Below are 27332 nucleotides of genomic sequence, written 5' to 3'. Positions count from 1 at the left end.
CCGCTCTCGTGGCGCTGGGATCGGAGCCGGAGTTGCGGGAATGGCGCTGACGGGAGCGGGGTGCGAGGCGGGAGCCATCATGGCGGCCGCGCTGAGGGGAAGGCGCGCGCTCCCGTTGCCATGGGCACCGCGTCGGGCCGGGAGCGGGGCCCGCAGCCGGGGCCGCATCTCCGGGGCCGCATCTCCGGGGCCGCCGCTGCCCAGGAGGAAACCGCGGCAGCCGGGGCCACTCCGCCGGTGCCCTCGGGAAACGCGGCTCGGGTAGGCCGCGGGAGGTGCGGGCAGGAGTTTCCGCGATGGGCGAACAGCGCGGAGCTGCCAGGACTCAGCAGGTCCTGGCAGGTCACAGGGAGCGGCGGGAGGGTGACAATTTTAGTTACAGGTTTGCGATTAAAACGTTTGAACCTAAACACAGGAAGTTCCGCCTCAAAATGGGCGAGAAATTCTTTCCTCTGGGGGCGGCGGAGCGCTGGAAAGGCCTGGCCAGGGGTGGCGTGGAGTCTCCTTTGGAGACTTTCCAAACCTACCTGGATGAGTTCCTGTGTCACCTGTGTTATAAATGAGGAGACGTACTCCTTTATTCCATTTTCAGATTAAGCGATTTATTAATTTTGTGTTCGGCAAACAGCGGGTAAGCCAGTCCTGGGGTGCGTGGTGAGTCTGTGCTCCACCAACACATATAAATTCGGTTCTCGAGCAATAGTCTCTTATACCATTCTAGGCACTTCACTTCCCCAAATTTTTAGTTATTTTTATTTTTAGTTATTTTTTTATTTGCTTTTCTTCGTAATCAGCAGTTGTGGCTTTTGAAGATCTGTCAGGGAGGTGGTCTGAGATGGTCTTCTGATGTCTCTCCAGCCTCCTTTTTTGTTCAAATTTTTTTTTTTTTTCCGCTAGCATTATTTTTGGTTATACAGTTTGCTTATATATAGTCTGTTAGCATACATTTTGCAAGTTTCCTAACATGCCTCAATAAATGTCTTTTGTAGGGCCCAAGGCCAGAGTGTTAAAAACGTCTTTGTAGGGTCCCTTCCTCAGGTATTACAAAACCCAAAGTCAGCATGTTCAAAATGTCTTTTTAGAAGCCTTTTCAGCTCATATTGGTTTTACTTCCCCTTGTTAAGTGATTACAAATTTTTCCATACTCAAACCAAATTTATAACTTATATAAAGAATAGTTTAAAACTTATATTGCAAAGTCGTTTAAAGCTTATATTAATTACTTGCAAACAATTACAATTTTATTGTTAAAACAAACCGTTAGCTAAGAGCCTAGTGTCTTATAGTTGCCTTGTTAAACCCCACTTTCATGCTTTACTTAGCTAATTTTTAAAGGGTTTTTTTGTTGTTTTTTGTTTGTTGGTTTTTTGGGGTTTTTTTTAATAATAATAATAATAATCCCATCATCTCTGTCCATGTTGCTCACAAACACACAGACACAGGTGGGTGCTATTGAATTGGCACGAATTCACAACCTGATTTCTCACACCTGCTCTGGGTGACCCTGCCTTGGAGCCCTACCAGCTGGAGCCAGGGATGGTTTATGAGATATTTGAGAATATTTCTTCACCCAGAGGGTGGTAGGTGTTGGAAAAGGCTGCCCAGGGAAGCGTTGGAGTCACCTGAAAATGTTCAAATCCCTCGTGGATGTGGCACTTGGGGACAGGGTTTGGTGGTGGTGCTGGGTTAATGGTTGGACTCGAGGATCTGAGAGGGCTTTTCTTGTTGTGCCGTTGTGTGATGCAGCTGCACCTTGAGTACCGTGGCACATTTCTGGCCTGTAGATAAGTAAAGAACTCAAGAAGTTATAAAATAATAAATTAATCAGTAATGCAGTCTAAGTAAAGAAAATCCTGAGAAAAATCACAGAGGTGATTTAAGGCCTAAAACAGTTACTAAGAATTCTGGGATATTTTCAGAACAGAGACAACTGTTTGAAGATGTTCTTGCTTATCTTTTCTATCTTTAAGGTCAGTGGCTAAACCCATCAGGAGGTCCAGTCTAATTATAAATTTAGTTATCAACCCGAAGGTTACTGAAACCATAAAAGCTGTCTAAATTTTATATCCAGATTGCTTAAGTAAATGGAATGGACTCCTTATCGCTGTAGGCTTTTTCCAAATCTCAGAATCAGCTTTAATCAATTAAAATTAATTTTCCAGCCTCACTGATTCTGTTATTCTTTGATCCCTCGTGCCCAGAGCCCTGCAGAGGCACCAGACCCTGCTCTTTGCCCTTGTCAATCCTCAGTGCACCTTGTCCAGGTGACTCCCTGCCCATAAGGTACACGAAGAGATACTCTGCATTTTGGTGCATTAATCAGGATAATTGGATTTCCCTCTGTGTGGGAAAGGCCCTGTGTTAATTACTCAGTGCAGAGCAAGCTTTTGGAGGTATTTATGTATTGGTTTTCCTGGACCAAAGGGCCAGGGATTTTTTTTATTTTTTTTTTTTTCCTGACAAATGTCAAACAGAAGGAGAAAGGGGCTGCAATTTATCAGAAAACTGCATTTCATCATCCCAAGAAAATGTCTGGGTAGGAATATTATTACTTTAAAATATATGTTAATAATACATTTTTGTAATTAAATATATAATGATATTATTATTATTTAGTTCTTTAATGTTATCACTCAATGTTTAGAAATTTGCAGGAAAGGTTTAAGCCACACTTCTGTCTTGCCCAAAGGGAGCATAAGGAAAAAAAAAAATTTTTTTTCTTCTTCTGTCAGTCCCCCATTAACCCAAAAATGGGGGGATTTTCACCTTTCCTGGGTGTGGGCAGGGAGGCTGGATGGTCCCATACACTCCCTGAGGTGGCTGCCACATTGGCTTGGATTTGGCCCCAACCTCTGTTAGAATGTTTATTTAAACAGGTCTGCTTAAGAACATTTGGAAACGTTGCTTTTTGAGTTCTGGAGTGAAAAAGACCCAACAGCTTTTTTTTTTTTTGGTTTTTTTTTTTTTTTAAAGGGCTGTTTAAAAGTCATGTATGGAAAAAGGCACTGGAAGCAAGGCCAGGGCTGGGGAGGAGGAGGAGGAGGTGGTGGGAGACTGGACAGGGAGGAAAAGCTGCAGAGCAGCTGCCAGGAGGGGATGTTTTTCAGAGCAGTGCTGATCTCTGCTCTCTGTCACTTTGCTTTTATTATTTTCCTCTTGTTATGCTTTTAGTGAACAATGGAGCCAGACATAAAAGTGAATGAAGATTTCAAAAGCCAGTTTAAGGCTTATCAGGAGCAACAGCAAAGGCGGCTGCAAAATTTGATGGAGAGGAAGAAGGAAAAGCAGAACAGGCAGAAGAACACTGGCAACACAAAGGAGACTGTAAGAGCCCTGAGTGATCTAAACCTGTTTAAAACAGAACCTCCTGTAAAGGAAGACACCAACAAAAGGTAAAGGTCTGGGAGCACGTTTCCTTCAGGAAGTCACTGGAGTATATTTTGCTTACGATCTCATGAAACTCAGTATTATTTAGCTGACAAGACACTTTCTGTCTTCACACACTGGGCTTTCATTACCCCTGTCCATAATTATCCTCAGAGCATGGTGCTGTGCTCTTTAATATCAAATTAAGCAAGCAGGTTCCCTACATGATTAATTTCCAAAGATGGACAGAGGCAGAGCAGGTAATGGGAGCAAGCCACAGGCCTGCAGTGCAGAAGAGTTTTCACTGGGATTTCTTTGCAATATATCCTGATTGGGTGGATCACAAAATTACCAGGACATTGGGCATTTTGGTATGGATCTCCCTTAATCTTGTTTTTGCTTTTGAGCTGAATACTGGAGCAGAGATTTAAAGTCCCAGCTGAGATAATTTCTCTTCCTCCCAGGATAAAGTCAGCCTTTCCTTCTGACCCAATTAATGTTTCTTTTCCTGCCTGGAACAGATCTGGGGTTGGACACACCCCAAAGGTGTCTGCAGTGCTCTGTGGTAGTGGTGAAACCAGGTGAAGAAATTCCTTCACACACTGGTGCCTCACCAGAGCTGTCTGATTTGCCAAGTTAAGCCTTCAATCTGACCTCTACCTGCTGTCCTCTTCCCTTCAACATTTTTTTTCCTGATAATCTTTAGAAGATCAGGATGGAAATCTGATTTTTAAAGAATTTCTGTGAGGCCGATTCCCATGGTTCAGATGTTTGGCAGAGGAAAGGGATTTAGGTGCTCCCATGGCACATCACGGGCAGTGTGCAGAGTACAGGAAAGCCCAGGAGTTCTCTGCTATTTAGAGTTCAGTACTGTAGGCCTGAGCAATCCCAGTTTTTTTTTATTTCCCTCTGTTTCTGTGTCACTGTGTGTCACAAGTCCCCATTTGACACGGCAGGTGTGGCAGATATATCTGGATTGTCCTTTGCTTGTGTACACTCAGCAGAGGAGTGGCCGTGAGTGATTAAATCCTGGCAGGATTTGTTTCTGGAAGGGATTCACCAGGATGTTCTCTGCAGTATTCCCATGACAACACATCAGAGGATTGTTCCAGGATCCCAGGACTCCACATGGCCTGCAGTGACAGTGATTTCAGCTTGTCACTGTTGTTTATGGCAGCAAATGGAAAACATTCTCCTCTCAGAAGTCTCCCTTCCTCCGAGCCTTGGGAATTCTTTTTTCCTTCCTCCCATCCTACTCCCAAATCTTGTTTAGACAAGTGTTTAGCTGATATTTCTGCCTTCCCCTTATGTTCTCTCTGTAACTTTATCCTCCCTTCTCTGTTTGGTGTACTTGAATGTATCTAAGGGACTCTCCCCGTCACGTGGAGAGTCTCTAACAAGAGCTGGGAAAGACACGATTTGACAAAAGTTAAATTCCTTACTTTTTTTGGCTTGAACAGGGCATGCAGTTTGGGAAACCACCTGAATTCCAGGCAGAGCCCTGCTCATAAGCTCCACCTGGCTGTGATTCCTTGAAGGAGGGTGAAAAGGGGCATCTTTTGCAGCCCCTTTCTTTTTGGGTCATTTTCTGTAGCTGAGGCACTGGGGTGGATCTGCTACCTCTGTAACAGAGAAAGTCGCTCTGGGATGGGGTGCAAAGTTCCTCAGAGGAAACTCCAGCTCTGTGCTGTTGAGATTTCTGTTCATCCTCCTCTAAGTGCTTTTCCTCAACACTTGGCCTCCAGCTCTGAGAAGACTTCACGGCTCAGGTGTGTTAAGAGCTTAGAATCTTTTTTCCGTGTTAATCCCCTAACTGTTCAAAATCTTCTGGTTCAAGTGTCTCTAATTGGGGCTGAGTTTCATTGCTCACTCCTCCCAGTGGTTCATGTGGGAATAACTCAGTCCTGCCTTTCCTCTGCTCACAATTGTTCCTTGCTTTCTTCTCCTTTGTGAACAGCTGCCTTTGATCTCCCTTTGATTTGCAGCTTTGAAACACAAGTGCATTTCTTAATTATGCATTGTGAGTCCTCTCCTAAACTGCCTGTGCTGTTTATGGCAATGCCTTAAGGGGTCATTTATTCTGACATGGGCAGATGGAGGGTGCATTTAAAAGCTCTCAGGTCCAATGGGTGCTAAGAGCCTGCTAAAACTTTGGAATCAAAAAAATTGAGATGATTATTGAGGCATCTGACTTGGCTGTTTCTCCAGGTGCATACTGTAACAACTGGGCTTTATCCAAATCACATCTCCAAAGTGTAAACGTTTAAGGTTACCCTGTAGAAAATAAGAATCTAAGAGCCAATTCATCCAGCTGATTTAGGTGTCTGGATAATTGAGATGCTGTGTATTATCAGGAACTTCCACATGGGAATTACAGGGCACTGGAGACCTACATCTTCCACCAGCAGCAGCTGGGATCGGCTCAAATGTCGCCTGTGTGTGGGTGATTGTATTGATTCCCAAGTTTTCTCAAGGACCCCGTGTCAGGGAGCTCAGATAATTCTGAACTCCCACAATTGAATTGAGCCCCTGAGGCCACGGCTCCTGGATTTTATATTTGATATTTAGATTTAGATTTATATCACATCAGGGTAATAAGAGATTAAAGTTATTAATTCCCTGGATATCTTCAAGAGCTGAAACCTTTAAATGTTGCTAGATGTCCAGAAGAATAGGAGAAGCAGGGCTATTTATTTCCATTCAGAGAGCTTTTTTTTTTTTTATATATTCTCTGTTTCTAAATGAATTCCAAAAGGCACCATTAACAATACAAATGGATGCTCCTCACGGCGTTCCAAGGGAATCAGCTGAGGACACGGGAAATTGGTCTTTCATGAATTGCTCTAAAACATTGATTTTTAAAGGACCCCAGGGGCAGCTTTGTAGTCGATGCTCTGTTGACTTCTCTTGGCTTTATCAAGTGTAGAAAAGAAAGCCTGAATGTCCCATATGCTGAATGCTGCCTGATTTCCTCTGAGCAACCAGGTAAGTGGCACAGAGATTACACTATTTGGTAACCTCAGTACACCTGTCCTGTGATGTTTTGCCCCAGACAGCTCAAGAAAGTGCAGTTTTTCGTGGGGTTTTTTAAAGATGTTAACTGAACAGATCAGATAATCAGCTTGTGTTCTTATCTGAGGTTTAGGATATTCTGCCTAATTCAATAAACTCACTCCTGGTAAGCTCAGCCCATCCATCATTCAGTTGTTTCATTGTTTTGTTTCTAGGAGCACCTCTTTGTACATTATTTGCCATTATGGTTGATTTTTTTTCCCAGTTTGCTCGAGGCTGAGAATGAGCAGCTGCAGGATCAGCTCCGTGAGGTGCGGGATGAGAACTGCAGGCTCTACAAACTGGTGTCAGAGAAAGATTTTGAAATAATGCAGCTCCAGAAAAGAGTGCAGGAGGAGAGGTTGGCTCTGTCAGGTAAACACAGCAACTTCGTATTCTCACCGTGTTGGTTTGCTGGATGCTGATGACAAAAAAATGCTTCTGAAAAGAAAAGTGCTCTTTTAGAGTACACAGTGATTTCTGTTCCTCACAGAAATACGAACTTGCTCAAACTAAATAATGATGTTCCATAGAAGTAGTATTTTGGAAAACTTCCCGTTAGTGTCAAAGAGCTGTGCTGCACCTTTCACTGTTCTGTAGGGTTAAATTTCTTATTCAGGCTCCTTTTTTTTTCCTTTTTTTTTTTTTTTCCTGCCTGAACAGGGCACAGGCAGGACGCTGCATGAATGCAGAATTCAGCTTCTCAAGTGATTTTGGTGCCGTTTGAAAGCTCCACCGTGCAGGCTGCACCTCCTCCACTGGGTGCCACTGTTGGTCAGGACAGCAGTGATGACCAGGCTCGAAGAGAAGGGGGAAACCAGCAACGAAGGGAACTAAATAACAATAAATTACACCTTAATCCTTGAAAAGCAGCTGTAGTTTGTGTTTAGGAGGGCTGATAAGCTCTTCCTGGTCAGGACCAGGAGCCAGATGTGCTGTTGCAGCCAACCCTTGCCTCTGTTTTCCCTGTCTACGTTGTGGCAATCCCCATGTTGCTTGGGAATGAAAAGCTTTGGTTGAGTGTGTGCAGTGTATTTGAAGACCGTCAATTTAACGTGGAAGCAGCAACCTGTTTAATTCAAGTATTTATTGTGATTCTCAGCAGCCATTATTTACAATGAAAACTGAGATAAAAGTAGCTCCTGGGTGGGAGGGGTAACACAAACCACACAAAGGAGCGAGAAGAGTGGAAATGCTTTTAAAAATAATGAGCTGGATTTAAGTGCTTTGAAAAAAGCATTTTAAATGCTTTTAAAATGAATTCCTTTAAAACAATAAGTTTTCTTCTTTACAAGTTTTTTAAATAGTGGAATAGGAACAAATTCTGTTCTCAGCTGTATTCTGTGTAGCCCCATTAATGTCTCTGGAGCTGTAGGGGCCTCAGCATTCACTTGTGAGTGGTCTCTCACCTCTCATCCCACCCCAGTTCATGAATATCAGAGAAAAGTGATTTCTGCAGAGCTCTGAAGGAGGATGGAAGAGTTAAGAGGAATGACAGCAGCCAAGTTCAGCCTTCACAGCTCCCACCAAGGGTTTGTTGTTGCAGGCTCATGTTCCTTGCTGGGCTGGAAGCTCCTGTGGACATTGTTTGCCATGACATTGATTTTGCACTTGTACAAGAGATTTCCTACACCTGTGTGGTGTGCACCAAGTGACACAAGAGCCAGGCTTGGGGTTTGCTTTGTCTGTGGCACTAATCAGCCCCTCCCTGATGAGGGAGGCAGTGACGTGGCTGTTTAAAAGAGCAATTAAGAGTCATCCAGTAAAGCTCCCTGTGTAATCCCAAGGGAGTTATAAATAGGCACAATGAAATTTCCTGGGCAAGGTCCAGGACCCAACTGTAATATTGTGCCTGACCTTTGGGGACTGATGTCTAGAAATGTTCACACCACTGTTCTAACAACTCCTCCAGCAGTAAACAACCAGGCAAAGCAGGGTGTGTTGCCTTTTTCTGTGATAATGCCAAAAAATCTTGCTCCCAGCTGTCCTTCCCAGCACTGAGCAGGAAACACCGCTGCCTTCTCCAGGTAATAATGTTGCCACAACCACTGCTGTGGCCCTGTGACACGTGGCTGGTGCCACAGTGGGCAATGTGGCCATGGGGAGCTGCTGAATCAAAGGACCAACCCATCCAGCTGGCACCTCTGACATCTCTTCCCTCGCTTGTTCATTTGAGTGCCTGGCACGGCTCTGAGAGGAAGGGATGGGACAATGCAAGTCCATTGTGACAGAGAACAAAAGCATCATCTATTCTGAATCCTGCCTGTAAGATGTGCCCTCTGCTTTCATGTGTTCTTTGCAGGGGTGTCTGGTTTAGCTGGAGACGTGGCAGCCACTAAAATAGTCGAGCTGGCCAAAAAGAACCGTGAGATGACTGCTGAGTTTGAAAGTGAGAGAGCCAGAGTGAAGCAGCTGAATCACAGAGTCAAGGAGCTGGAGAGAGAAGTGAGGCAATTTTCTTGTTCTCTTTTGGCATCCTAAGACATGGAAATCCAGCCTCTGGGATGTAAAATTGGTTTGTTTCACGTTCCCTTGTTGAATTTGCTCTGAAATCCCTGTTTACTTTGGGTTGTGGTCATTTCTGTCCAGGATGTGTTCCCTCTGCAGACAGAAGGGGCTAGGAAAGGATTTCCCCAAGTTCTAATGAGCCGAGGATTTATTAAACAGCAATTAGGAATGTTCATTTGTAGAAGCACAGAGTCTTTTTTACTTGTTTGGCAATGATATTTCTCTTATTATTTATTTTTTGTGAGGAGAAGAAAATTTCAAACCTTTATGTCTAACTTTTCCACCTCGTTAATACCGGTCAGTAATTAGTTTTTTATTCTTCCAAGCTTTTGTCATCCCCGTAATGAAAGCTGTTTTCTGGAATAAGTACTTACAGAGCTGAGACAACACCAAACTATATCATATAAGACAGCAAATCTTCACTCAGGCAGATTAAATTTTCTGGTTTACTGTGACTTTTTGCCAACCTTTCACAGAAGTAATTTTACTCAGGTGGCTGCTGAATTGAAAATGAGATGTCCTGATGTCAATAATTGCTTTGTCATTTGGCTACTGCTCCTCTTCCTTACATGCTATTGGTGATTTTTTAAATATAATTTTTAATTTTTTTATGAACTTTGCTTTCTTAGAAGACATCAGTTAAATTAATCAATAATGCTGACAGATGCATTTTGACTCAGTCTTTCACCATCACTTATTATCATGAGTCGTGCATCTACCTGAATTGCACCCCAGCTACCTGAAAGGTCAAGAAATCATAGATTAAATTAAATTTTGGAGAACTCCTGCATAAATCCACAGTGTTCTGGTCAGAGGGGTGTTGTCAAACAGTTGACAGGTTGGCAAACAAGTATCAGGTATAGTTTGGGACCCACAAAATCCCACAAGTAGTGGAACAATTCATGAATAATTTAAGGAAAAGTCAACTTGGTTCTGCTCCCCTCCTGCAGAAGTATAATGACCATTATTCAAACAGAAACATTAAATATTCTCAGGCTTTGACCCAAAAAGAAAGAAGCACAAACATTTCAGGAAGAAGGTGAAGATGTAAATGATGTGTAAAATGAAAGCTATGTTTCACACTAGGAGGTATCTATTAAAAATGTGGAGTGATAGTAAGAGAAGCACTGTCATTTAACATATTTTTAGCTCTTTCCTTGCATGAAAACTGCAAAATCTGTAAATCATAAGTGTTTTACCATGATTATGTTCCCCCAGACAGAATGGGAGGTGTGGCCACTGAACAATCACTTGGCAAAGGGTGGGCCATGTAAGCAAAGGGATGTTTGCAGAAAATTTCCTCAGAACCTGAGCCAGCAGCTGCCAGCTCCAGCTGAAATTCCTCATTCTCAGGCCATTGACTACAAAACTTTATGAACCGGGCAGAAAGAGTGGCCTTAACACATGAAAAAGGGTGAAAGTAGAGCTGGCTCTGAGATAGTTTTTCCCCAGAAGAACTCCCTTTAATGAAGGAGCTCTTCCTTAGAGCCTTCTTTAATTCAGGCAAATAATCACGATTTTCCACCCACCTCAAAGAATGAAGTCCCAAACTTTTAAAGCAACACTTCCTGACCTTTCCAGCCCCGAATTCCTGCACTCTCATCCATTTAGAAGTCTTTGCAATAGCAACACAGAGCATGATTCAGGGCAGGAGGGATTGTATGTCTGCTTTCCTTTGCTGTGGTAAACAAGAGGAGAGAGTCTTTACTCTTCATGGGTTAAAAATGCTACTTTAGAGCTCCCAGCTAAAGAAGAAGAGCCTTAACACCATTAAATCTCAATTCTAGGATGTCAGATTTTTCCTTTTATATTTCTCTAGTGAGTAGAGCTGTTCGCTTTTTATTAAATATTCTGGGCTGGGCAAGATTTGGGGTTGTGTATATAAACATTAATTTGAGGTACTTTTGGTGATAAAATACCTCAGAAGTCTCCATACTTGAAATTTGATTCCCATCTTAGCAAGTCAGAGATGTCTTCTGAAGTTATTCCACACTAAAATATAACATGATTCTTTGGAATTTCAGGAAAAAAAAAAATTATGCTTTCATACTGATTGTGTTTTAAAAAAAAAAAAAAAAAAAGGAAAATTAAGGATTTTTTCTTTTTTTTTTTTAGACTAAATAAACATCCAAGTTATACTTTTCTTGCTAGTTAATACTCTATGGAGTGATGCTGTTCTCTGCAAGCATTCTACACTAACAATGGGGTTCTTCTCCAGCTACAGGCAGCCACAGAAAAAATCCATTCCCTTGGTGGCGATGCTACCGGAATCAAGGAATCAACTCTGAAAATGCTGGAAGGAAACTTGGTAGGAATTGTAATTGAAATGAGGAAATCAGCAGCTGATACTCAGCTCCTTTGTAGAACAAGGATGTGCCCCTGTCACCAGTTTTGGGACCAAATTCCCCTGTACCTCCTCTATGTCCCCAAATTTAGAAAAATTCTGGAAAAACGAATTCAGTGGTCCTGATGGATCCATGGATCTTGATCACTTCAGTTTTTCCCTGAGGGTTCTGTTCTCACCAAGTACATTCCTCTCCTCAAAGGCTGAAAGTCCAGAGGTGAAAGCACTTCAGGAGAAACTGAGCACAGCCAATGCAAAAGTGACGGAATATCGGAACCAGCTCCAGAATGTGAAACAGGAGCTGAAGCTGACCCAAAAGGTACCAGTGCAGGGAGCAGGCTGGGGAAATTGGGAGGCTTTTGGCCTTTGCTTGTGACCCTCATGAACTATTCCAGTAGAGCAGAGGGGTGAGGAAGGCACAGGGTAGGGGCTGGAATTGAAATTGTGCTCCTGGACACAGGGATCTCCTGTTTTGCCCCCACTGTGTCCAGCATTCCCACTGTCCAATGGACACAAATCCTTCTGAGTTTTGAAGTCCCAGTTCAGTTTGTGACATACATGCAGGTTCATTCCTCCTTTCCCAGACATTTAATTATGTATTTATTTTAATGTAGGTTCCAGTCCCATGGGGATCAATGGGATTAAAGGCCATGCTTGAACTAAAGCATGTGTTTAAAGAGTTTGTTGGAATGACATGCAGAATAACCTTTTCCTCTGATTCATGATGGATTTAAGTGTTAACTATGTGCTCTGATTCTCTTTGGTTTCCTTACTTTGTGTAGGAGACCTGCAATGCAGATCAGAGTAGAGAATATGGTCCTAAAAATAGAACTCTGCTGACCTTTTTATAAATAATTTAAATGCTCTTCATCCTAAGTTTAGCTGTGTCAGAATTTTGAAAGGGAGATTGGCTCAATTCCTGATGTGTATGAAGACAATATCTCTGCTTCTGGTTAGTTATGGGTAAACATTCATCATAGCAAAAATAATTGTATATATTGGAAACTGCTTGTGTCCCCTGTTAGAGAGAGCTGCTTTTCCTGCCCTTTCCCCAATACATTCTTTTAAGCCTTTTTGTTGTTGTTAATCCCTTTTCCTAGATTTTAGCCAAAGAAGTCGGGGAAGATGTGAATATCCAAAGTCTCTTGACCAATTTTGGCAGCTGGCGTGGACGAGCTCAGCAAATTCTTCTTCTCCAAACCAGGGTGAGTTACAACCCTGCACGGTGCCATTTCAGCTGGAATCCTCTTTCTAAGTAGGGATACCACCTCAATTTAAGGTAAAAATGCTGTTAGCTCTTCATTAATTAACATCTCTGTGTTGCAGTGTGCACACCTTGTTAATGACTCTGTTGCAGCCGTGCAAGCTTCGGTATTTCAGCTGGGAATCTTTCACATCTGTGTCAAAGGAAGGAGTTCAGTGACCTTGGAGAGCTGTGGCAGCCTAGTTCAGGTCCCAGGGTGTTTTGAAGGTGCCTCTCCACTGAGAACAGAGGGAGCCCTGTTAGTGTCTGTGCTCTGACTTAGGCACCTTTGTTCAGTGCTTGGAGTCAGATGGGAAGAATTGAGGCCAGATCAGGTTTTCAAGTTATTCCCTCGGGAGCTTCAGTAAAATCTTTTAACTCTTGAGTCTTCTGAAGGGCAGAGTTTAGCTGAAATGTCAGCAGGAGGCAGGGAGGCACTTTTGTCTGCATCTAAATAAAACTTCTTTCAGGCAATTTGACACATAATTTTCCTATTTTTCTGCTGTTCAACTGTATGCCATCAAACTGTGATTTTTTTTTTGCACTCTGACCGAGATTTTTAACCTCTGCTTTCCCCTGAGCAAATTCCATTTCCCCCTGTTATATCCTTCCCCTCCCTGGGGTCCATCTGAACACTATTCCTGCTGTTCTCTGCTCTGATGTACAGATTTCTTTCTGATCCAGACTCCTCAAGCCCCTTCTGTAGTTGGTGGGGATCTTATAAATCCAGTCACTGCATCAAAAGTGGGGCAGGTTCCTCCAAAACAGGGCAGAGGAACTGAGCTGTGGCAGTGCCCAGTTCCTCCTGCTGACTGTGAAAGCAGCCTGCAGTGGGCAGTTGACAAGCTGAGCTCACTTGGATTCACACGGCAGCAATTCCAAATGTTCTGGAGTGCCTGTCTGGCCTCCCAATGTGAACAAAGGTGCAGATCTCCCATATGTCCCAGATCTCCTTCCTGCACGGACGCCCTAAAATCTGCATGTTTATTAGCAGCTAAATTTCAGTCTGAAAGAGCAGACACTGCTCTGTGTTAATATCAATAATCTGAGCTGCCTTTGGCTGTGTCCTCTTTGCGCTGTAGCCCCGGTAAAACTGCGGGTGAGTTGTTATTATTGTGCCACAGGTTAAAGAGCTGGAGCATAAACTGAGTGAAAACAAGATCAGAACTTCACTGCTTGAGATGGGTGAGGGATTTCTGGCATTTCCTGATCCAAGGAAGTTGTCGGTCCAAGAGAGGAACTTGCAGAAGATTCGCAGCTTGGAAAAAGAGAAGAAGGAATCTCTGCAGGTAAAACCCTGTGAATTGACAGAGTCCTGTTTAGGTGTGGAGCACTGTGTAATAACTTGTGCTGCCTTCAGGGTGTGTTACACTCTACCTAAAACCATTTCACAAACCCACCTGGTCTGCTGGAGGAAGCTCTGCCCCACTTCAAAGCCAAGCCCTGCCACAGCTGCACCCAAATTCCTTAGCCCCCCTCTCGCCCTTGGCCAGGTGTGCATTCTTCATCCCAAATACAGACATCCCCTCACACCTCCTGTGTCTGTAGGGCTCTGGGCTTCTCCATTTGAACAGAATAATGGAGAATCAGAATCCAGAGTAATGGGGAATCAACCCAGACCACCTGGATTCCTGAGCAGACAGAGCCTTTTTTGGATGCTGGCACGCAGGCAGGAAGGTAGCATTTATAATTTCTCTCTCCTTAGGAATAATACAATATTCCAGTCCCATATTTTAGATTCTGCTAGGTAATGTGTGGTTCTTTTTGCTCACCACAGCACCTGGGGCTTGGTGATGAGTTATAACTTCCATTTTCTTTTACATTTTGGCAGAAACTCGCCGGGCAACACAACACTCTCCAAAAAAACCATGAAGAACTGAAAAAAAAATGCGATGCCTCAAAAGCCAGGAACCAAATGCTGTGTGAAGAAGTGAAGGTGCTGAAGGGACAGATTGGAACCTTGCTGGAGAAAGGGAAACACGATGATGAGCTCATAGATGCCTTGCTGGTACGGTCTGTTGGTCCTAGCCCTATTTCTGTAGGTGATAAAACATGATGTCACTTCATGGCACAGCCTCAGGGTGTACAGGAGCCTGATGGACCCAGCTGTGACAGCCAGAGGTTTCCTTGTCAGCTGAAGTCCTTCTGCATTTTGGATCAGGTCACGTAAAGGCTGTGGGACAGGTGAGACAGTTACAGTCAAGTGGCCCTGAGCTGCAGGGACTGGCAGAAACATTCTGCAGAAGGATTGGAGCAGGTAGAAGAAGGGCTTCAGTCCTGACCCAAAGTGCTGGCCTGTGTTCTTTGTTCTGCTTTCAGCTCCACTGGTAGATTTTTTGTTCCTTATAATGCCTGCAGTCCTGCAGGAATTTTTTTGTTTGTAACAAAACTTGCATTTATTTTGCTACACAGCCCACAAGATGAACTGTGAGTACTAAAACATGTTCACACTCACCTGCAGTAGCTGGAGCCGAGAGGATTTGGCCTCTTCAAAACCAAGAGTTTTAGCAAAGGCTCAAAGATGCTGAGAAAGAAATAAACGGCTGCTGGCTTGGTCCTGCCATGGTTCTGGACAGCCTTCCTCAATTAAAATAGCAAATATATTAGAGGATATGCCACCTCCTAGCAGGGTTCATTCTGTGTTTCCTGATCCAGCTCCTCACTAGTTCCAAACCACTCAGATTTCCCTTGCTGCTGTAGGTAGTTTTAGCTCAGCTGGCGTTCACCCTTCTCCCACCACCCACTGTGGGTGCTGACCAGCAGAACAGGGGAGCCGAAGAACACTTGTCACTTTTCCTAAGCATTCCCACTGGAACTGGAACGGAAAGATGCAAGTTTGTTTGGGAAGGGATGGTTAATCTCTTTTATCCCTTCTATCACAAAAGCACTTTACTAGTAGGTTGTTGGCCTGACAGAACAAACTGCCTGACAGGTATTAGATTTGTCAGTGTGGGAAAAACCTTCCAAAACAACTGGTGAAGTGGCCTGACCTCGTATCTGTCACCCCATAGAGCCCTCAGCTTTTAATATCACTGTCACACGATCTGATCGTGTTCTAATTCCACAAAAAACACATTGAAATCTTGAGTTTCATTCAGTTTATGGAAAAAGTCGCTTCTTTATCAAAGGCCAGCCTTTCTTGCTCTGTTTTCTGCCACACTGAGCAGCAGAGCTGGCAGCAAATTGAATCTGACCGTTGCTTAGGTCAACATAACAAATCAAATTGCCAAAGTGGCACCAATGACACCACTGTGCTCCCACCAAGGAACGGGCATGGCAGGGCACGGGCTTTGCCTTACCATTCCTAAATGGATATTTGTGTACAGAATAAAAAATCTCACCTGTTTCTATTTTACCAGAGCCAGCAGAAGCAAATGCAGGAGATCTTAAAGGGCCTGAGCATTAAGGAGAACGAGATGATGGGGCAGTGCTTGAACAGTGAGGTGCAGAAAAACCCCAGTCTGATGCACCAGTTCGGAGAGTTGGTGACTCCGGGAGAAGTAAATGATGGAATGCTGGAAGAGGAGATTGGACAGCTCACGCTTCTGGTAGGCAGAACAAATTAATCAGAGGAACACACTTGGTAATCATTTTAGATCTGCTCTTCCACTTCCTTGTCCCTCGTTATCTGAGATGGTCGCTGCCTCCAGACAGTGATCCCTGTTCTCCTGACAGTCTTTCCTGATGGAATTATAAAGCAGGAATGCTTTTTTGCAACTCCCCAGTTCCTTTGTGCATAACTTCAGGCTGTTTCAGCAGCAGCACACACAGAAACACCAACCACATCCACACGTGGGCCCAGTCAGGGCTGTCACTGACTGACAGCAGGTCTTGGGGCTGCACTGGGGACTCCTCAGTGTTCAGCACCCTTGGCTGCTGGAAGGATGGAGCAAACAAACGCGTCATACCAACATCAGCAGGTACCCAGCCACTGCTGTCTCACAGGGTTTGTGAAGGGTGTTTAGGCATCCCACTGTCATTGATCCAAAACCTTCCTGGGGTTATGGTGAGGTGGTGAATCTGCCACGTACCTGGAATGGGGGCTGGAGCATTGAACCCAGCTTCAAATCTGGATTAGGGGCACAAACCAGCTGTGCTGGCAGTGATGGTGCTGCACTGTGCACTCTGATTTCTCATTAAAATGCCCTTTTTACAGACTTCTGCTTTGTTTTCATCCTGCAATGGATAGCAATTAAAGCAAACCTTCTGAGGAGGTCCTGTAAACCAAAAGTTGTGGCTTGCCTGTAGCATTGCTGATTTGGCATTGGTGCAGCTGTTTTCCTCTGAGCTATGTAATTTGTTTTTTTTATAACATGCTCCACCATTAGCAGAAGAAATCTGCCCATCCGTGGGACAAGTCAGGAGCTGCTCATCCACCACCCTCTGAGCACCCAGCACCAGGCAGCAGCGAGGCTGGGAGGACAGAATCTGCCCGGTAAGGAGACCAGAAAGTCAATATTTCAAGTTGTTTGGGTAATCCAGGAGCCTGGTTTTCCCAGGGAGTTTCATCAAACCACAAGTGCTTTGTGCCAACAGCTGTGGCGGCCTGTTTGCAATATATGGGAATCTTTAATCATATTATCTCTTGGACTTTTGTCCTGGAACTGAGAAGGATGTACAGACTTGCAGACGTGACTAGATTTGGCTTGGTGGTGGTAGTGCAGCTATTTCTCCTCCTGCAGCTCAGATAATGTTTATGTGCTCAGCTTAAGTGCCTGGGAGTCTTTTCCCTTATGAGACACGGGGGTTTCTAACGAGCAGATTTCTGTGAGCGGGGTGGGGAACGAATGCAAAGTGCCGTTTTAGGTAAGCACTAAATCACTGGTGCATTATTTAAATCAATAAATGCTCTTTGAGTAGGATTTACATGCAGAAATGTTGAAAACACACCACATCGTTTGTCCTTACCAAACAGCCTCTTTAAAGCCTCACTGAGGACTGTGTAAATTACGCTAATCTTACTGCAGCAATAAATCTGATTTCTGTTTACACTGATGTCACACTGGGTCACTCTGGCTGTGTAAAGGGACTGTGGTACCACAGCAAGTTAGATCCTTTCCTGTTAAATTGCTGCTGAGTTTGTTGCTAAAGAGTTCATGGTCTAATTGATAGTGAGGATTTGAGACTGGTCAGATGGGGATGGGGGGAACTTTTTCAGCAGGTTAAAGTTGAAACTGATCTCTTCTGTGTAACTTCCTACCTCGTTACGATAGACACCAAATTTGGCTTTAAAATCAGCTCAGTATCCCTGAGTCTAAGTAGAGTATTACTATAAAATTTAAGGGAAAAAATCTGTGGCTTTGAGTTAGAGTTAAAACATCCTTAATTTGAAAGTTTCTGCACCCTCCTTACTGTTTTAATTCTCCCTTTCTAACTCTGCAGAAGCTGTTGTGCTCTCCTGGAGCCAACCTATATTTTATCCCCTTTTTTTTAAAAAAAAAACCCTCACATGTCTGCTGATGGTAAGCAGGAACCAAAGCTGGGTAATGAAGCCACTAAGTGCAATGCATAAATTATTGCTTGTGTACTGGGCCAAGGGTTCTGTCGTGGAAAGAGCTGACGTGTCAGATGGGCAATGAATGATCCTGAGAAACTCTGAGAGCTGTTAATAACTTGGTCAGCAAGGCTCACTCCTTCCATTAACTTTAATATGCTGATGAACTCTCAATTCTGTTTCACTGTAGTGAATCATCTTTTCCTATCAGAAAAGGTGAAATGGAAAATGCTATAAATAGATGCTAAACCCTTTGGAGGTGGCACAGTAAAAATCTACATTTTTACACTGGGCCAAGGCTGTCAGGATCCGCCTTAACTTGGTTTTAGGATTGACCACTCCTAGCCTAGAAGACCCATCTGTCACTTCCACAATGTTAAGGCTTTATCCTCTTGTTAGCTACAGCTAGAGTAAGGAAACGTGGGGTAAATCTGCAGGGACTTGGCTTTGGGCAGCTGAACTCATGTTGAGGAAACAAACACCCTCTGAAATGTGGTGTCCCAACATCAAACTGGGATGTCCCAAACAAACACCCTCTGAAATGGGATGTCCCAAACAAACACCTATCAAACTGGGATGTCCCAAACAAACACACACATCAAGATGGGATGCCCCAAACAAGCACCCATCAAAATGGGACGTCCCAAACAAACTCACATCAAAATGTGGTGTCCCCATCAAACACACTTCAGGATGGGATGTCATTATACATAAAACTCATCCAGGCTGTCAGGGATGCTCCAGTGTTATCAGCTGGCTCCTCCTCTTACAACAGTGCACCTGACAGGTCTTCCTGATGGTTTTCACAAAGCTGATTGCATAAAGCTATGTAAAGTATATTTTTAAAGGGCACTGGGAAGTAAGTAACAAGTTATGTTGCAGAGCAGAGGTCTCTTTGTTAGGAAAATCTGTGACATCAAACTACAAACAGCAAACCCCATCAAACTGCAGAGCTGGGATTGCCTCTCCCAGCGCTGGGTGAAGCTGTGAGGTGAGGGAGCTCTTCCCTACAAAACCCAGATGCTGGGAAAGGACTGGAATTCTGGGAAGAGTGCCCTGTGTGAAGCCCCTAACCGAGCTTTTCTCTCCCCAGCATCGTGTCCGCAATGGGCCACACGCTCGTGGAGTCAGCAGCCACGGAGCCTTTCTTCCTCAGGGATACTACCTCTCCTGGAAGGTGGGTGGATGAACTTCATCATCAGCAGGGAGGTGCTCTGCAAGCTGCTGGAAATCCTTGCCCTGCCTGCCTTGTTTCTGTAATGAAAGCTTCTTGCACCATCCCTCCTACCCGAAGCTGTCCAAGAGCTCCAGCATCTGATTTCTCTCTTCATTTTGTAATTGATTGCTTGTTTGACACCAATCTTTTCCATTTTTACTCCCAACCACCGAGATTTCTCCTGCTTTTATTTTGTTCTAAAGATCTTCCCAAATGCAGAGAGGTCAGAGAAGTAATGAAGTACATAATAATGGGATACATGGGAAAACTGCCCCTTCCTTTCAGCACAGATTGGACACAAGAGCAGCCATTGTGCAAGGGCTGCCTGGAGCCTTTCAGAGGGAGAAAATCAATAGCAGGGCATTTAATAGTTTAGTGTAGCACTTGGGAGATACAATCTCCTTTTACTTTGGCAGTAGCAGCGGGAGAGAAGTCAGGGATAATGAATTGATCAAAGGTGGAAGTTTGTTCTCAGGGGTGATGGGGAGGGGAAGCATCCTGGAAACAGCTTCCTAATGACGCTCCCCGTGACTTTATATCCAAATATTTCTGTTCTATTTATTGCAGTCTAGAGATGGGTGCTGGGGGGAGGTAGCGAGCCTGGCTCCGCATTCTGCCTTCCCCTCCAGACAAGCGTGTTGGGGATGGTGCTCAAACCCTGCCTTTGTTCCATTTCTTTCGTGTCAGAAGCGAGGAACAGAGTCTCTGTGCTTGTGCTTTCCTCAGGTCTGCTGGCACGGACAGCTCCACCTGGGATGTGCTGCTGGGAGAGATCACAGAGCAAAAGGTTCTGCAGCAGCTTCCTGAAGTGGAGAGGAACAAGGTCCTGCAGCTGTTGGCTGTGCTGCAGAAAAGGTACAGCCTCATGCCAGAGCATCCTTTGAGGGGTGCTGGGATCAGGGAGCGCTGCAGAGTCTGAGACGTGCGCTCCAGTACATCACACGCTGCCATCCTTGCCTTAAATAGGGGCTTTTCCAGGTTTTTTTTTTTCCTGCTCAATTTCCCTGCCTGGCTGATGATTCATTCTTTTTATTATTCTTTTAGAACAAAGGGCAGGAAAAAATGGAGCCATCTTCCAGCTCGCTGCACCTAGATGAAACCAGAATTGCTGTATTTATGTATGCACAGCCTTATTGAGGCAGCAATATTGTTCATCAGTAGTAAATACTATAATTATAATATTCTCTTCCAAAGCTTTTCACTTTCTCTTTAAGTTTCATTGTATCCTTTTCTAAATGAATTTATTCAGTGATTTTTTATTATTATTTTATTTTCTATGACTCAATTCAATGCAAGATGGTGTTAAAAATCAACCACAGGAGAGAAGGGAAAGCAAAGTAATTTTTCTTTTACACCTTTCAGCTACTGAGGTTTTTTTCCCAGTATGTGTTATTTGATTCCCAAATCTGTATTCCAATATTGGAAGTATATTCCTGTCTGTGTGCTTGTCAATACAATAAGCACTGTTTGTTTCTCATTTTAATTTACCACAGTTCTCATTCTCACTTGTATAACTTTTGTCCTGCATGATTAATCACAGTCAGAAAAAATAGATTTTTTTCCTTTTCCTTTTAGAACTGTGAAAAAGGTGCTTTTAAAGCTAAATTCTAGAAATACATGCTGGGAAAAAAAATCTTTTTCATGTTTGTAAGCCCAGTGACTTTACCAGAGCTGTGCAGTCAGATGAGGATGGGACTGTGAGTGGTAACTGAAGTGTGGCCACCACCAGTATGGGATAATGAAAAACAGAGTCGATGAAATGCACAGTTGCTTGTGAAATGTGCCATCAACTGAGGATTCAGCAGCTCCACAGTTATCACACATTTATCAAGCAGGTAACATAAATTTTGTGAGACTGTGGGCAATAACTCTCGGAAGACCTCAGGGTAATGTAGCACCAGTCAGATTTCCAACGTGAATGTATTTTTAAAAATCAGCTTTTCCTCCTCTTCCCTCCGCTGCTGGGCTGTAACAAAGCTCAGGTAACAGAGATAATGGTTAAATCGAGAGAGGAGCCCTGGGAATTGTTACAAGTGGGATTTTTTCTACAGCATTTTAGTTTAAATTATTCCATTTGGCAGATGATTCCATTAAAAAAAAAACCCACAGATCTTGCCATTTTCCTCCAGTTTTTGTGTAAAGTGGATGCCAGAGGAGCACCAGGGTCAAATTAATGTTTAGTGAATGCAGAACCACTGAGAGGGATGAAATGTCTCAGAGCAAATCACCAGCCTGGGAATTCCCTGCCACAGGAGGTCGAGCCTCGCCTGTTGTTGGAGTCCAGGGCATTCCTTTGGTTGCCCTGGAGGGTGAGGGTCCTGGACAGGGGGGTCTGGGACCCCAGCCCAGAGCCCAGAGCTCAGAGAGACACTGGATTTGATTTCAGTCCATGGGAGAGGCTTCTTGCACTGCAGGAAGCATTGCAGGCCACAAGAGTGTAAAAATAGTAGTTTAGTATATCACAGGGTGAAAAAACAGTGAGTTTGGGATTCTTGGCATTGAAGTGAATGGGGCAAGATGGAGAATTTAGGGCGTTGTCTCTTTCTTCTTCCTTCTTGTTCCCTCACTCCATTTCTGCAGTGACGTTGGCACAAAGTAGTTAGTGAGGATTGGGTCAGAGTAAAGATGACCTTTTTAGTAATAGTGATAGACATTGGTAATAAATAGTAAATAAAGAATACGTAGCAATTAGTATAAAAGATAAGGACAGCCCAGAGACGGGGGGAGTCACCAGATGTCCGAGCCGCGGCAAACATCTTTCGGACACTGAGAAAATTGTAAGATAAGAACTAATAAACGAAGCATGTAACCTTGAAGACTCCGTCTTTTCCTGCGTTTGGCACAGAGCTTTGCAGAGGGCCAGAACTCTAAGACCACCTGAATGCCGGGGAATTTAAGCTCCTAAAAAGGAGCCCCCGACAGCCTGTAGCTACGTTTTTAAGCCAGTGATATAATTTTATTAGAGTTGTAATATTTTTTTTTTTTTTTTTAGTTATACCAGCTAGGAGGGAAATAAACTAATCAAGTCTCTTGATTCAGAGAGTAATCAGCTTCCACCTGTGGGGTCAGGAGGGAAATTCTCTTATTCATCCAATCCAGTGAATCAATCTGTGTTTCTTTTTTAGCTTTAAACTCCTCGGAATCACTTGGTGCCAGTCACTGCCCCACTGGCAGCACCTGTGGGTGCACATCAGGTTTTTGCAGTTAGTTTTCTGAGAGGTTATGCAGGATGGAGAGAGGCAATTTGCTTTTTTGTGAGTTTCTTTTCCACCCTCTCCCATCCATGGTCATGTCTGATGGCCGAGTTTATTAAAAGCAGCCTCGAGTTTCTTTTCTTCCTCTCAGATAACTGACGCAAATCTTAGGCTGTGTTTTTATAAACTATTTGCCTTCCAAGCTTTCCCAGAGTGTCTAAAAAATGCAGTTTATTATTCCTGTAATACAAGCTCTGTCTCTCTCCTCAGCAATCCGCAGCTTTCCTGCTCATCTGAGGGGTGAATTCACACAGAGAGCCAGAATTAAGGGATCTCAGCAACCTCCATTAACAAACCCATTGTTTTCAACTGCACTCATTAGTTTAATTCTCTTTTGCATATTTAGAAGATGTCACCTGATACAATTTCACTGGGATTTCTGCCTTTGGATGCATGGAAAATTCTTCCCCTTCTGTTGGGAGCTCTGCAGGAAGAAGCAGGATTCAGTACCAAGACTGATTTGATGTAGACATGACACAAATGAGCTGAACTCCCTTTTTTTTGTTTGTTTGTTTGTTTGGGGTTTTTTTGCCTGTCAGGGAGGAGGAAAGCAGCCACAAAATCTCAGAAGCTGAGAAGAATCTTCAGGAAGAGCGATGGCAGAGTGACATCTTGGAAGAGCAGCTTGAAGAGCTGCAGGTGGATCCAGGGAGCAGCACAAGTGCCCAGAACCCTGCCCTGAGCAGCACAAAAGGTGAGGGAGAGCCCTCAGCCACAGCCACGTCCCCTGTTTCACCTCTGGGCTTTACAGACAGCGACAACATTCGGGCTCCACCTGCCAGACCCAGCTTGACCTTGGATGGGACCTGCTCAGAGCCAGGAGCGAGGCCAAATCCTGCCCCTCCTTAATTGAGGAGGGTTTTCCCACAGGTCTGAGTTGGGACCAGGATTTTTGCAGAGTGTTTCCATGGGATAATTCCAAGGGGGGGAAAAAAAGCTTTCCCCTGCTCTGTGTTGCCCCCAAACCCAGAGCTCCCTTTGCACTAGTGCCTGAGGGATTCAGCTGAAGGTTAAGAGCAGGATTAAAGGACGCATCCCAATTTAAGGCCTGTCAGTGCCTATGAAAAACTATTGCTGGTGATGAAGTAATTAGATCTGGTGTAATTTATTATCCCATGAACGTGATAATCTCCTGCTATAAATATGAAAGCCTCCCTGGCGTAGTTAAAGAAGAAGAATTCATGGCGGATGTTAAATTTTTATTTCCCTGATCAGGTCCTTTTATTGCTTAAGGACTCTGATTCTGTAAAGTGTCTAAACCAATAAAATGGCACATATTCTTAAGGAAAATTTTCCAATGGTTTCTCTTTTTATGTGTATTTTCATAAAGTAAAAGGACTTTGAATGTCATATGATGAACAGCAGGGAGGGGAATTTCAATTTGGCGAATGTTGGGGTGGTGTCAGGCTGAGTTAGGGTGACCAAGGGCTCATCAGAGGAACCTTTATACTGAATGGGGACTGAATGGGTGCTTCAAACCTACTCCTCTCTGTAAAAAGTGGATTTGTTCCTTAGAGCAGCATTGCTGTGTCCTTGGAAGGGGCTCCAGCCCACACTGACTCATTCCCATGTGGTTTTTTAACAAGCACTGATTCTTGGAGTTGTCTCACCTGTATTGACTGAGAGAAGAAAAAATTAGATCCCAATAATGTGGGAGAATTTTGGTGCTGCTTTGTACTGAATTCGGCTGAGTTTCTGAGCGCTCAGACTTTTACACAACCTGGTGAAGTGTTGGTGTGTTCTCTTATCAAAGATTCCCCTTGCAAGCTCCAAGAGAGACAAACTCTCCAGGTCCTGAGGGTTTTTGGTCAAGTTCTGTTGTGTTGTAGTAAAGTTTCAGTAACTCCTCTCTGGTAGTTGGCCTTTCATAGGCAGAGGAAGAAGCTGTTTTCACCAGTGTGACAGATCCCTTCTCACTAAATATTTAGTTCAATAATCTCCTCTGCTTAATGACTAAAAGCAAAAGTAGAAGAGGATTGGCAGTAAGGCTAATAAGGAGAAATCCTCTCTAAATCCACGAGATGAGTAGGTAACAATCTGTTTCACTCCCCTGCTTGGATGGGAGCTTTGTGATGTGCCAAAAGTGGAGTTTGTACAAGAACCAAGTCTACAAGTCTGTAATATACCTCTTCAGCAGAGCATGGAGGTTATCTCAATGCTTTCATGCCAATGGTTGAGGGAATAAGAAGAAATGAAAAGCTTGAATACAAAATAAAGACTAGAGAACCTGCTAATTAACATAGTATTTTCCTTTATTTCTGAAAGTGCAAAATTGGAGAGAGCTGATCTAATTGCTAATCTGATGTTTCTGGTCTCCTCAGTTCAAGGGAAGTAGATAATGATGCTAAGGAGCTGGAAACAACTCAGTTGTGTTTTAAAATTATTCAGGCTTTTCATTTTCTGTGCTTTTTTCCTGTTTTATCCAAATGCCAAATTATCAAAGAATAATCCCAGAGGAGGGATAGGTAAGTAACAGCAGGTTTTCTTCAGCCCTGTAAAGCACAGCCTCAGGATCAAAAGCATTTTTTAGTTACACAATACAGCCTTTTCTTCTCATTTGTTTTTGTCAGAGTTCAGTACTCTCCAACCAGGTTCTTTCAGATAATTCCACACGAGGAGGATTTAGTGTTTTAATACCAAATGAACTTACTCAAAGATATTTGATGTTATGAGGGATATGAATTGGGAAAAGGGCTCCAGAAATGTGCCAACATGACAACACAAGCACTGACCAGGATTGCAGGGCTCAGCAGAATCACAACACAGGTGCCAGCCTGGCTGTTCCCTGTCATGGTGCTGTATTCCCATCTATAAGCACTGCAGCCAGCTCCAGCCTGTTGTTCTCTTCATTTAGCTGGGTGGTTTGGGGTTTTTTTTTGCCTTTTTTATAATTTATTTGAGGCTGAACCACACAAATCCTTCCCTTATGTAACCTGACTCCAGGTAGGTGGTGCTGGCTATTGATTATTTTAGAGAAAGCCGTTTATTTACATTTGCTAAAATGATTCAGAGATCACCCTGCAGTCCCTCAGGGCTGGGATAAGTTCAGCATCCTCTGCAATAGCTGTGCTCACTTCCTGCACTCCTTTCTTCTGGTCCTCCTTCCTCTGTAGGGTTTCACTGGTCACAGGTTTTGCTTCTCCAGGCTCAGCTGTAAATTTGAATTGTATTTTCTCTAGAGCCCTGAAAAAACTTCCTGATTTTTTTTTTTTTTTTTTTTTTTTTTTTCCAATAGACCAGAGCTCCATATTTTGGGTAGACCTTTATTTAGGAAAGCATTCCTGAGTTAGAACCTTGGTTTGAAATACACCTTAAAGCACATTTAACCTGCATTTTGTTTATGCTGAGGGTCAAAGTTCTTTACAAAAGTTGTTTCAGTGGGTGCCACGTGCAAACTTTGTCCCAGACATTCAGGAAGCGACAGCTGTCATAATCTGAAACAGAATTACAAGATTAACATCAAATGAATCCTTTTCTGACCTGATTGTCACTTCAATATTTTGGTAACTTCAATATTTTGGATTGTTTTCCTCCCTCCATATGTAGGCACGTATTTAGCCTTGAAATGCAAATCCATCATGTTTTCATTTTGCCAGAAGGAAATTAAAATAAGTCTGTCGTACATTTATGATATGTTATGGTTGTAAATTTAGGAGATTAAATATTTATTTAGAGGGAATGTTTATTGAGTGTTTCTCGATATTGACTCAGTGTGGTGCCAAAACTGATTTGCTGTTTTACTGAAGCTCTGCTCTGTGATTGAACCTACAGCTCAGCCAAGCCCCTTCCTGTGTGTGAGTGACCGCGAGGAGCTGTCCGAGCTGCCCCTGGAATCTCGGGTGGAGGAGCTGAGCCTAAGGTATGTTCTCCCTTTCTCCATGCTGGGATCACTCTTTCCTGCCTCAGGGAGAGGAGGAGCAAGTGCTCAGTCTGCTCTTTCTCAGGGCTCTCATAAAATCACTGCAGCTCCTGGGTTTCAGTGTTTCTTCCCCCAGAACAAAGATTTGTTGTTGTTGTTGTTTCTTTTTTTTCCTTGCAGGCTTCAGATCCAGCTGGACAAGAACAAAGATTTGAAGGCTCTTCTGGAGGAGACTCTGAGAGAGAGAGGGGAAGATTTTTAAACTGTATCAAATCATAGTGGAGCAACTGAAGGATAGGTTTTCACAGCAGCACGAGCAAGGGAAGGGTTAAGCCAGATACTCCCAGTGCTTTGGGCTGCAGAGCAGGGGGAGAGCCCAGGCACCAGTGTCATTTTGCAGCCTCAGATCCTGTCATTTCTTTAGCGTTTGCAGCAGAGGATGAGAAACAGAGATGAAATACAGAAAGTGAAGGTTTTATGTGTCAGCAATTTATCTGTGAGGGTTGGCAAGCAGGCTTGGTGCAGTTTGAGGAGCTGCAGTTCTGCAGGGGGATTTTGGGCAAAAACTCGCGGGTTTCAGCACAGTGTTCCCTGAGTGGGCTCGATATTCAATCTGCTGCTGCCTTTATCAGCTCAGGAAGGAATTTGCTGTACAAAAGTTAGGCCAGCCCCCTTCCTTAGAACAAAACAAGCTCTGTTTTTATCCCCATGCTGCTACCTGCCTGTCTCAGGCTTTCTGTAGCACTTCAGTGCTGAGGCACAGGATTAACCTGACCTGGGACTATCTGCAAATCAGCTTTGGGTGGGCTCCTCTCATCATTCCAACCTCTTTCTTGGCTTGAACACACTGGCAGCAGTTTTCTAAAACTCCAGTGAGTTTCCACTGAAAAGCTGTGCAGATTACCCCTGCACTGAGTCAACCTACCTTAAATTCAGCTCATCCCATACCAAACTTGCTGTTCAGTTTATGAATTCCCTGTTTCTGGGCCTCTGCATT

General features: G+C 43.7%; 1 protein-coding gene across 1 annotated transcript; it reads left to right on the top strand.

Moving 5' to 3' along the window:
• The first annotated feature begins 219 nt into the window (after positions 1 to 219).
• On the top strand, positions 220 to 27332 carry CCDC13 (coiled-coil domain containing 13). Its single transcript, XM_040085442.2, is given in 17 exon segments — positions 220 to 275; positions 3172 to 3392; positions 6644 to 6792; positions 8720 to 8862; positions 11144 to 11233; positions 11472 to 11588; positions 12370 to 12474; positions 13637 to 13801; positions 14344 to 14520; positions 15872 to 16060; positions 16841 to 16947; positions 19100 to 19183; positions 19949 to 20077; positions 23016 to 23170; positions 26248 to 26335; positions 26516 to 26591; positions 26593 to 27332. Coding segments are annotated over 16 exon segments (2064 nt in total). The 5' UTR covers positions 220 to 275; positions 3172 to 3177; the 3' UTR covers positions 26668 to 27332.

The sequence above is a fragment of the Hirundo rustica genome, chromosome 1, assembly GCF_015227805.2.
Source record: "Hirundo rustica isolate bHirRus1 chromosome 1, bHirRus1.pri.v3, whole genome shotgun sequence".
In the NCBI taxonomy this organism is placed as follows: Eukaryota; Metazoa; Chordata; class Aves; order Passeriformes; family Hirundinidae; genus Hirundo; species Hirundo rustica.
The sequence above is the reverse complement of the archived record's forward strand: the minus strand, read 5'-3'. Positions and strand labels throughout refer to the sequence as shown.